Raw genomic sequence first — 12,314 nt, forward strand, 5'->3', positions numbered from 1 at the left:
AAAGGACTAAAAGAGCTATAGTATTAAATTTGAAAACCTAGCCGACTCGGACTTGACCCTTTTTTTCTGTTGTGTGGTGATGTGGAAACGGGTCAGAGAGACCTTTGCTTCGATTCAAAGGATAATCAAATAGTTTACGGTTGGCAAGCGTTTACGGGTTTGTTTCAAAATATCCAATGCTATTCTGTTGTGTTGACAGTTGATTTACTTTTTTGGAGTGTTCGGGGTATTTTTGACCGCGTTTATTTCGAAAGAAAAGAGTTTGGTTTCATATGCCGCACCTATTTGTTTGTGACGTATCAAGGTTCGAAGGTAACTTAATAGAGAATTCTAGGGGTAAAATGGGTTAGCATTAGCATGTACCTAGACAAGGGTGCGTATTGAGCTATCTGAAAGGTTTTTTTTTCCATAATATCAAACCACATTTATGTTACTATGCATCACGTAGTGTCTTGGAAGAGCAATTGGCGCCGTCATACACAAATTATACTATATTTCAATCATAAAAATTTACAAACATGGATGTTTTGATAAAAGAGTTATCAATAATAACCACAATAAAATCTATGACTACCATAAATTTTACTTTATGAGTAAAATGAAAAGTCGTAAACTTTAAGTCTAATGAATTTTCTGCCGTTCAACTGTCCGATAAGTGTGACTGAAATAAATGAAAAATACCGCGCGTACACTGTAAAAAAGCTTGGGCCAAATTTTCTGTATTATAAAAAATCAAATGACCAAGTGTGAGCGAAGCCAGGGCATACAGCTAGAGCAAAACAATCTAACAATCCACAAACCTATTGAAGGTTAATAGTAAATAATAATTCAACGCCGGTCCAATTTGCATACTGGACCAAATTGGCTATACGATGGAAATTTCATTTGTTACGATGCCAAATTGCGTTTGCACAGATCATTGCTGATAATTTGATATGAATGGAATGGCGGCGAGCAAGAATGGAGTAATCGGGGTGAATTATCATACTGAATTAATAATTTTGGTGATTTATTGGGCGGCTGCGGTTACTGTGCCTATTTGTTACGTAGTGTAATTTATTTTCGAATTGGTAATATAAAAAAATAAAAATAAGATGCTTGAAAAAAAAGGTAAAGTGGAAAATATACCAAAGGGCGAGACAATCGTGTGTAAATGAACTCAGTAATGTTTTATCGTAGTTAAATAAATTTTAAATTCAATATTTTAAAAGAACACACTTCTTTTTTTCAAAGTAAAAGCCGCAATGCTAAACATAAAATAGTTGTCCTGTCTATCGGTACTTTATTGACACTATAAACATTCCCTCATTATCTATTAACTTATCTATTTAAAGCTATAATAAAGAAGGACACTTAATAAGCGATAAAGTGTTTGAATTTGAATAATAATATCACCAACTACAGAAGAAATATTAAAAGTAATTCACACATCTTTAGGACAAAGCTTGGCCCAAAATATCAACATTGTTATTCTTGGTAACAAAATATCACACATATTGAAAAGTTATGACTGCCGTACCTGAATCCAAAATTATTGCAATACGTTCGTATCGGCACAAAAAGTGCAGAGACAAAACAGTTGGTCTGCATCAGTATGGGAGTGTGATTACGAAAGTAGTTGCTATGGCCATCTATTTACATGGCAATTAGTTGCTATGACTATCAGTCAAAACCCATATCTTGGACCCGTATCGAAAAATACTTTTAATATAATGGAATTTAGTTTTGGTGTTAATTTTGTAGTTTTGGATTAATACGCTCAGATGTATTACTTCATACTTCATAAATGTTTTGATAAATTATGATATTATCTTATCTCTATGACCGATAACGCAATAGTGGAGAGTATAATAAACAAAATTATACCTAGTCCAAGATAGTAATTCTAGAGTTTAAAATCATTCTATCTGAATTTTATACCCATAATAAAACTTCCAAACGAATATTATGCTTGGCTCAGTTTTGCCTGTATTAATAGCACTTGTTAATTTTACGGTGGTCAATTTTGCTGATGTCATCGTTCTGTATATCACTAAAATAATGCATGACTATTTTCTCAATTCGAATCATAACTAAAACACAAATCTACCACACCATTCCCAAACCAATAGAATCACAGGTAAATGGTATAACGATACGCAACAAAGCAGCGGAGCAGCAGTAATACGGCATTATGCTAATGTTCCTTGCCTAAATAAAGCCGGCTGGGAAATATGACGCTGGCTCCGGACAAATTACGGGACTCCACGCTAATAAAGATGGTAATACTGGCTGAACAATTTGTACCCGTTGCACGGTTATTGTTTCATGCATTTTAGTTGCATGCATGAATAAAGATATGCGCTTTGTTTTAGTTTAGTTCAGTCTGTGATATTAGACGGTTTGTTTTGCTGGAGAGAAGGTACAGGTTTCTGTAAAGTTTAATGTAAAAGTCTCATTTTTTCCGAGCAGTAGCCCGATTGTCTGATATATCACCTATTCCTTCTTTAAAGATCGCCGTCGCCTACACGATCATAGGCCGTGCGTCCTGTGGTATTGTTTAACTTTTAACTAAACTTTTAAAATTGTATAGGTACGTAAAGACATGCGCTGATAATTTTAGTAAGTGGCTATTTTTTAGAAATATTTAAATACTTGTACAAATTCTGATTTAGATAATTTTTATTTCTTACAATCAGTGACTTTTTCTTTCTCTAAACATAAGTGGCAGTTGATTGTTCTTAACACCTTGAACAATATTCGATTTAGGATTGACTTTCACATGTCTAGTCGACTCAGGCGCAGGTTCCACGGTGAATTTCGACAGAATGGCCGCCAGACCAGCCAGTGACTGCATCAAACCCAGGCGACTGCCTGAAAATGTAGTTGAGTTATTATTAGACAGATTTGTAAGTAGGTAAACACTTTGATTGACAATTTTGACCAATTTGATACAAAGTGTAAACGACAGGTCACCATTTATTCCAGATTGGGATTATTTCATAAAATCTTACCTATACAATTGCGTGGTCCTTCTCCAAACGGAAAATATACTAATTTTTGTGTGGCACTAAAATTATCTGGATCAAATCTTTCCGGACGAAATTCTTCAGGATTATCCCAATATTTTGAGTCCATGTGCAAAGACTGCACTGGAATCAATATTGATACGTCTTCATCTATAGTTAAGTTTAAACCTCTAAACGTATATTTTGACGTACTTTGTCTCATGAGGAATCCAAGGGAGGGAAACATTCTTAACCCTTCTTTAAACGCCCAATCTAAGTATGTCATCTCTTTTACGGCTTCATAACATAATTTACCGTTATATCTATCTAGTACACTATCAATTTCATCTTGAACTTTTTTCTGAACCTCCGGATGGAACGCTAGTTGGTGCAATGTGTAACTAGTTGAAGATGCAGACGTTTCAAACCCAGCACCAAAGAACACAAACACTTGGGCGGCAAATAAATCATCATCAAGTTCAGCTGACACCTTCGCGGGAGTACCATCAGGGTTAAGTTTTTCTAGAGACTCTCCTTCCATTACACCTTTTTTTTGACAGGCTAAAAGTAAATCTACAAAATCATTTCGACCCGATGGTTGATAATTCCTGTTCATTTGTATCTGTTTCACCAAACCCAATATGTCTTTTTCAATTCTCACCAATAGCTTGAAATTTTTGAAGAGCTCAGGAAAAATTTCTTTCAGCATATTAACTATAACATCCCGCGTGGTGAAAGTAAATATTCGTGCACCGAGTTTACGGAACTCTGAGTTTTCTTCATTCAACGATTGGGAGTCTATTCCGAAACCACAAGCACCAATAAAGTCGGTTGTGAAGCGAGCCATGAGGTCACGTGCATTCAGAGGACGATTTTGAGTGGCAGCTGCTAAAGTGTATGACTGTAATTTCTCAGCTCGTTCCACAATTAAAGGAAACATTGCTTTTAGTTTTCCACTTGTGAATGCTGGTGTCATTCGTTGTCTCAACAAGCGCCAAAGATCTCCATCAAGTGCAAACAGGTGTTTTCTTAAAGGCTCAATCACAGTTTTATGTGTAACTAATCCGCGTCTGTAAAATGATGAGAAATCGGTGATAAGAACGTCTTTTATCAGTTCTGGGTTCCTTACAATTAATTCTGGTGTAGTTGTTTTGAAACCTCCAACGACGTCTTCATTGGGATACTTCCAATATAGGTCTTCTGTCATCTGTGATCTGCTTTGTTTCCCAAGCAAAACTTTTTTATATGTCCCGAAAAATAGAGCAGGTTCTTCATACTTGATTCCTCTTCTTTTCCAGTAACTGAATGTTCGAACATTGTATAAATACAAAACCAATATCAGAAGGACAAAAAATATAGCTAAAATCATTTTATATTTTATAAATACTAGATGCGAAACACAACTATTCACTCACTACGTCTGTTGTAATTGCCGATAGAATGATTATATTATATTAGACGGACGAGTATGTGTATTACATTAGTTAGTTGATAACTTATCATTACAATATTTGCGCCTACTCATGATAAACTTGACAAACGGTATTTACTTCGGTTGGCTGATATACATATAATTATCAAGCGGCAGTAGTAAATTATTAGAATAAGGTTGGTTTATTTTATAGTTATTCTACGCTTGTTGTTTAAAGCATAAATAGAAATGCAATTGCATAATTCTTTATAATATTTTAATCATTTTACCAAGCATCAATTTAGAAAGTTTTTCAACATGACACACAATTATGATTTTACGACCCTAAATTTTATAATTTGTGTGTAACCAATAATAATGTTTCTTATTTTTAGCAAAATTACACAAACTTTTTGTTCATGTGCAACGTACCTACTCGTATAATGGTCGATACATTCCACGTTCTAAATTACCTAGCTATCGATTTTCAACTAGACTCAGATGCAAAACAACTTTAGTAGATGCCGTAATATCTAAAAGAGAGAGCATTGAACGTGTCTATTTACGTTTTACAAACATCTCGCGTAAGCTTAAACAAATTTGTTTAAGATATTTTGGAGAGGGTAGAGCTCGTAATCGGCTGAAAAATGGCGTTGCCAAAGTAAGGAAGCCGGGAGCGATCGGTACAGCTTTTATTAGACTGGGGTATATATTGGAGAAAAAAGATTATTTGCAAAGTTAACGTTTTTGTTTATTAACCCTAACGCTATGAGTTCAATCCCCAGCAAAGTTACTTGGTAGGTACAAATTTGTCATTTTTTTTACTTTTACAAAAGTATGATGTACCTATTTGTGCTTGATTGGCAATTCTTTAATAATCTCATCACAAAGATTAAGATTAAAGAGTCGGAGTTTATTCCAAAACCGCAGGGTCCGATGAAGTCAGTTGTGAGCTTGCAATTGTCGATAAAATGACGTAAAGTCATTGATCAACACACAATATTATTTTGATTAACTCTGGTTCCCTGGTCACAAGATGCGGTGGATTTGTTTAGTAGACTTAAAACCACCAACCACTTTCTTATTTGGATACTTCCAATACATTAATTCTTCCACTAATTGACTCATGCTTTGTTTTGCCAAATAGGTACTTTTTATTTGTACCAAAACATAACACAGGTTTTTCATACTTAAATAAAAAAATTGGTATTAAAATTAAAATAAAAAATAAAAATAAATCTAATCATAATGAAACTTGCACTCTCAGCACGAACTATACACACACATCACTCACAGTTAGTTACCTACTTCTAAACAATGTGTAAACTTAACTATTTAATTTATAAATTATAAGTTAAAATTAAGACTAAAATTAAAACAAAAATACTTTTAAGTCTGCAATGTCAGCCTGAATGAGGTGGGCGCTAGTAACTGCGACACAGTCCTTGACTAATGCAGTTGCTAACGCAACAATGTTTGTGCATGTAAGTGTTTTTGTTGCCAGTAAAGATTTATTTATTATTTATTTATTTATTTATTATACTTCACGCCTCTTTTCTCCCAATAATCGAAAGTTCTTGTATTGTAATAGTAAAATTAATAAATAAATCAACCACAAAGCCATCTTGATTGACACACATTTATTCGCTTATATGATACCAGACGTAATGATAAATATAATGTTGCCCTTGGTCAATATAACTTCTACATTCTTATGATTGGAAAATTAAGTTAATGTTTCTGCTTATCATTTTGTCCTTTAATCCCTCTCAAAACTTAATTTCAATTCCGTTAAACCGAAACTTGAGCTCGACTTTCGAGCAACATCGGTGAAAATTGTTGGTTCTAGCTTATCGCCACTTCACACGCGAGCCCTGAATTACGTAATAAAACATTAATTAAATAAGATTACCGCTTAAACTTAGCTTTGATATAAGGAAGCAAGATTATTGTGTTGCTGTAGCGATTACTGAGGCGTGATTAATTAAGTACGTCTTGATTATAAGCGGGGAATTGAAAGAGATTTAATCAATGACTAGCTGACCCGGCGAACTTCGTACCGCCTTAGCGTAGAGATTTTCTTAATATTTTTTTCCGTAAAAACCATCCTTGGACTTCCACAAACATTTAAAAAAAAGAATTATCGAAATCGGTTCAGCCGTTCACACGTGATGCCGTGACAACGCGAAACGGGTTTCATTTTTATATATATAGACAATGGGTATCTGTGTGGGTGGCGGTGGTGTATAGAGTTGCGCGATGACAAAATCTTATCGACGATTTTGGAAGACAAATGTATGGACTTATCATGTAATGATAAAATGCCTCGATAAAAGTTTATCGTGACACGCATTCTAGGCCTACAGAAATGTCAATAAAATCTTCTTAAATCGTGTGGGTTGAGTTGTAACTTCTTCTTAAATTACAGTATTTATCGGTTTCGTTGGTGAAAATTTTGATTTAACAATGGATCGTCTGTCGATCATGTCGTTGCATTGCATTTATGGCGGTCAAGCTGTAGATCCTGGCTACACAGGAGTTGCAGTGGTGGGAACGAGAGATGGGAATAGTCCCTATAAATCTGTTGCATTGCCAAATGCCGTACCTAACCTAATATTTAATTACCTAGGATTTCCAAACTATATAATATTCATAAATGGTACTGATTTCATCATTAACTGATCTCTAATCAGTTGCAAAACCTCTACAAAGCTTAGCATACCTTTCCGCTGCATAATTACCATTTCCCATTATCAAAGCTAAAATTGAATTACTACCGAACACAGTGGTATTACAACTTTATTTGCCGCTTATTTGGAGCTCGTAGCTAGATACTAATCCGGTATCAATGCGATAATCGCGTCTATAATTTGCAAGCCTGCAGCCAATACGTGAAACTTCGGATTTAGCCTCGTATACGGATTAAACGTAAGTTTAAAGCGGGGTTAAATCTGTTCGGTAACTTTTGTTTACTAAAAATCAAAGATTAACTTTGAGGGCCTTATTACGAAAAGTTGAAAGCTTGAAAGATCACTGGTATAAAATGTCATTTTTATACAAAATGATATTAAACTAGTGTTCAATCCGCGTTTATCTTTTTATAATAAAGTCATAACTTTTGATCTCAGTATACTCTTAATCATAATAAGGTGAATTATATTTACTATTGTTATCTTTTTAAGCAACAACTGTAATAGTAAAGAGTATTTATCATAGCCATCTAAGTTTTGTTGTCTACTATTATTAATTGTCTAGACAGCGGTACATATGTAGAGCTAAATATTAGAGTTTTAAAAGGTGCTATACCTATAACAAACATTATTGTCGATTGGAGTTAAAACTGTCACGCCGTTATTTATTTATATTTCACAATGCATCGTTACATTATTAAAAAGCTAGAATCTAAAAGATATAGGGATAATGTAGGGAATGATGAATGCTGTATGAGGTATTAGCGTATAATCTACACAAATAAAGCATGATAAGACATTGATATTTTTTTAATGATGGTGATAAGATTCCAAGTAGTTACAGTATACAGTTGTATAAATTCATTCTCATTATTAACATAAATGTGAAAGCAACTCCATCACCACACACCACTTAACTGCGTTTTTGATGATTTTTGGTAGGTAGGTACCCGATATAAGGAACCTATGTCGTAAAAATTATGGATATCATTGGGGAGGCCTATGTTCAGTAATGGACGCCCTGTGGCTGAATCTACTTATATCTATAAAAGCGAAAAGTCACTGATTGACTTACTCACTCATCACGAAATCTCAGATACTACAAATACTAGGAGTCTAAAAAGAGTTCTCATGGGAGTTCCTTTTAGAACGTAGGTGCTCACTAAGACGGGATTTTGCAAAATTCAATCCCTAAGAGGGTTAAACGGGATCCACGCGTACGAAGTCGCGGGCGGCCGCTAGTAGATACTTAATAATCTGGTGGAAATTATGTTAAATTATTTGAGAATTAAATATAACATCGATTTTCATTACAAATGAAACTATTATTTCTTCAAGACTTAACACTCGAATAAAGAGCAAAAATACAACAGAAGTCGCGGTTTTATGCTAATTTATTATTACTAGCGACCGGTTCGTTTCCACGACCAAGCTTTGTCGGTTTCCCGAGACTATTTTCAGCTGGAATTTTCCATTTATTGCCGTCAGAAGTGTAAGTTGAAATAAAGATTTTTATTCTTCAGCTCGAGAGACGAATTTGAAGCACGAGATTTTCAATTTGGCAAAAGAAATCGCAAGATTTTTCATCATCGTGGCTGAAATGATGATGAAGAAGATGAGATTGCAATTTACCTAAGTTTCAGAGTAAATTAGCTGGCATAGGCATCTTACATTTATTGACTGATAGATTAAATGATTAAATTATTAATAATTTAATTAATCAATTAATTAATCCATTTCCACTTGACCATAGAGGCAGAGAGTTATTTCTGGATCGGGGATAACCATTCTAAAGTAGAACTATTTTGAATAAGGACAAAATGAATAATTTTACTAAGTTCGTTGATTCGTTCCAGCCAAATGACGTCCACTGCTGGACAAAGGCTTTTCCATCTCCACAACGACCGGCCTTGCGCTGGCCGCATCCAGGTGCTTTTACTAAATACCATACACAACATTTTTAGTTGAACACCAAGGCTGAGTTGCACCATCTTACTTTGACAAACGTCAAAATCTATCAAACTCCATACATAAAAACACCGGTTATCGTTAAAGTTACGGTCATAGTTATTTGGTGCAACTCAGCCTAAATCATTGAAATGAACAATACAGGAAACAGTGAAAGTATATTTTTCGCGAACTTAAACACCATGTATTATAGATGCAAATCCAGTTAGGTACCACCTAAATTATCACAGTTCGTTTTCGCAAAACGGAACCCTAAAACGAGCCTGATATCAGCAGGACCTGGAAAAATTATGGCTTATCATCGCCGCCATTCTTAATTACTTAGTGGCCGTAAAAAGTAAATAAACTCGTAACGAGGGAAGAGGCCTGGTTTATTATTATTGTGAGACTCAACCTTGAGCATCCCTGTATCTTACATGAAGCTTAACTGGGGATTCTTAAGTGGTCGTAGTAGATGCTATTTTGCAATAGAATGTAAGTAGGCTGATTTGTTAACTGTACTTCATTGAAGATTATTTTAGAGTTCGTAGGGTAGACCGGGGACAATAGTACCATTTTTTGGAAATTGTTTAATATTGAGAAATCTAATGAAATATAACTTATTCTGTTAAGATGCTGTAAAAACTAGACTCTTAAGCTACAAATTTAAGCATGCAGAGTTGAAGTATTCTTTCGAATACTTAATGAAAAACGAATTTGAACTGTACGATGTCTCATGTTACAATTGACCCCTACAACGGGTCAATTGTACCAATAATATATGAGGCAATAAAATTAGTTTTATTTATCTAATCATCACCTTTATTGGTATTCTGTACTCTTAATCTCCTACAATCATCAGTCTTTATTAATTGAGATCGAAAATATTTAGGAACAAGTATGAAAAATCAACACTTAAGTTTAAAAACAAAACAATAACTTTTCTTCCATAAAAACGAAAAACCTAACTGTTTCTACATAATATGCCATCTATTTGGCTCGGATATTGCTTCTGAAACAACAATAAGCATAATAACAATGATAGATATATCAAAACTAAAAAATCTATTTTTGTATGAGGGTACAATTGACCCCTGGTACAATTGACCCTGATTATTTATATCTACTACTGCTTCGACCTTTTAAGATTTTTTCATAAGCCTGTTCATAAAGGAATAGATCCGTTGATCCGCGATCCGTACTTTTGACTCTACGCCGAGGCATCTAAAACAAAACGTTCAAATACTTAGTTACTTACTGAATTAAGCTAAAATGTACAAATTCAGAAGAGTTTTAGAAACCTATATTATAATATTTTAAATAGGCATGTAGGTACTTATATCACCTTTTTATCCACATCTTCCTACTTATTTAATAAAACACATTAAGTATGTATTTAATTAATGCTTAATGCATGCAACTATGAATGAGCCTAGACTATTATTTCAGTAGATACCTAGGCATATAATTGTAAAAATAATAACCACATGAATGTTTTATAATAACTTATTTTATTATAAGTATAGGTACTTTAAAACCAATTTAAAATATTATGTAGTAAATATAAAATAAGGTTCCGGGGGTTAATTGTACCACGGGGTTGATTGTACCGCTACAATTGACCCCATGTGAGACTGGTACAATTGTTCCAAGTAGGTGGTCAAGAGAACTTTACCTAAAATTCAGTCATTTTCACAGTGAATGCCAATAATTCGCTGTCGATATAAAGTTTAGAGCCTGGATAAACTATTGACAACAATACCTTGGTAACAAGTAGCATAATAGGCAACTTATAGGCTCATATATTTGACGTAAAAACTTACTGAGGCAGGGCCAAAAACAAAAATCATTCCTGTACACCTTCGTTTCTCAGCGCAAGCGCCGCCGACTGGTGAGCGGATGGAAACACAAAAAGCGCATATTTTGACGCTATGTACACAACCTAACGTCGCTTGTATGAAGAAATATCGCCGATGGTACTATTGACCCGTGGTACTATTGTACCCGGTCTACCTACTTCAACGTAACTGGCCAGTAATGCTATCATAGTAAAAGGCAAAGCAAAATGAGTAGGAACATTGCAGTTTGTGGAAAAAAGTTGTGTTGTTGTTCCATAATCAAACGAGTGGAACTCTTCATTAAAGTTAGTTTATGAAGGCCAATGTCTCCAGTAAAAATCTCGGGAAGCAACTGGATGCGGGAAGCGTAGGACCGGTCGCAGTGAAAATCCTTTAGGGTGACCTTGTCTAGCAGATGACGTCCTTTGGCTGAAATGGAAAAACCTCAAGGGGTATAAAATAAGTGAACTTAACTTTTTAACTCAACCATTAATGTTTTAATTCAGGTTCCTTGGGTTGTTTGCAAGAGATACAAAGCGCAAGATCGTCTTAAATGCACTGTATTTCTGTTCTGTTATCCCAACACTATATTGGATATCGTAATGCTGCTTTCTACCAGTAATACCTATGGATCTTCATTCCTATCTATCCACGAATTACACGATGCGATAAGTCTGTTCAAAGGTATTTAACATTACCTCAAATTAGCATACGTAATCAACATTCAGTTACCTACATAAGTACTAATAACTACTAATAAATAACCATCCAGCTACCCGCCCTTTCCATGTAAGAGGCTCCCGTAATGACCTTAGCATGACCCAATAAAAGCAAAACCCTTAGGCATTCACTAGTGTTTATATCAAACCTGCCACTTGATAAAATAAACCCAAGGGATTCAAAAATAAAGCCTAATTTTCAGCACTCAAAAATTAGTGAAATTAAATTTTATGAAACTATTTCAAAAACTCGGTGAATTTTTCGCTTTATTGTTTTTAATTAACGATTTAACAGTAAGCACGGTGATTAACCGACGTTTAGTTTGTAAATCAAAGGTTAAACAAACCATAAAATAACTAACCATAATTATGTAAGCATTTTAACCATAGGACGTCCACTGCTAAACATAGGCCTCTCCCAATGATGTCCACATTATAAATTGGTTAGGTACTAATAATTTCTGACCACTTAATGGAAACCATTTGTCAGACATATAGTTTTATGGAATTCTATGGGATTAACATCTGGATTACCTACTCATAAATGTATTTTCATTATAATACTCTGGATTTTTTTGCCCTCCATGTTGTTTTGAAAACAAAGTGTCATTTAATTGAAGGTTGTCTGGTACAAATAAATAGCTTTTCCTTTATTTATTACATAAATATTATGTAAATAATATCCATGAGTATACAGGGTGTTAGGTAAATGGGTATATGAG

At 34.4% G+C, this 12,314-nt stretch overlaps 1 protein-coding gene across 1 annotated transcript; it reads right to left on the reverse strand.

The window, feature by feature from the left end:
• Positions 1-2,653: 2,653 nt before the first annotated feature.
• LOC114353495 (cytochrome P450 6B6-like) lies at positions 2,654-4,435 on the reverse strand. Its single transcript, XM_028305525.1, has 2 exons — positions 2,994-4,435; positions 2,654-2,853 (listed from the first exon to the last, which is right to left on the reverse strand). Exons 1-2 carry the CDS (start codon positions 4,354-4,356, stop codon positions 2,675-2,677), a joined length of 1,542 nt encoding a protein of 513 aa, XP_028161326.1. The 5' UTR covers positions 4,357-4,435; the 3' UTR covers positions 2,654-2,674.
• Positions 4,436-12,314: the final 7,879 nt, after the last annotated feature.

The sequence above is a fragment of the Ostrinia furnacalis genome, unplaced genomic scaffold (assembly GCF_004193835.3).
Source record: "Ostrinia furnacalis isolate ACB-3 unplaced genomic scaffold, ASM419383v2 OfSCF1700, whole genome shotgun sequence".
NCBI classification, from domain to species: domain Eukaryota; kingdom Metazoa; phylum Arthropoda; class Insecta; order Lepidoptera; family Crambidae; genus Ostrinia; species Ostrinia furnacalis.

Coding starts and splice junctions, on each gene's coding strand:
- LOC114353495 (XM_028305525.1), bottom strand. CDS start 4,356: ATGATTTTAGCTATATTTTTTGTCCTTCTGATATTGGTTTTGTATTTA. Junction 2,854..2,993: donor AGGACCACGCAATTGTATAG/GTAAGATTTTAT, acceptor CTACATTTTCAG/GCAGTCGCCTGGGTTTGATG.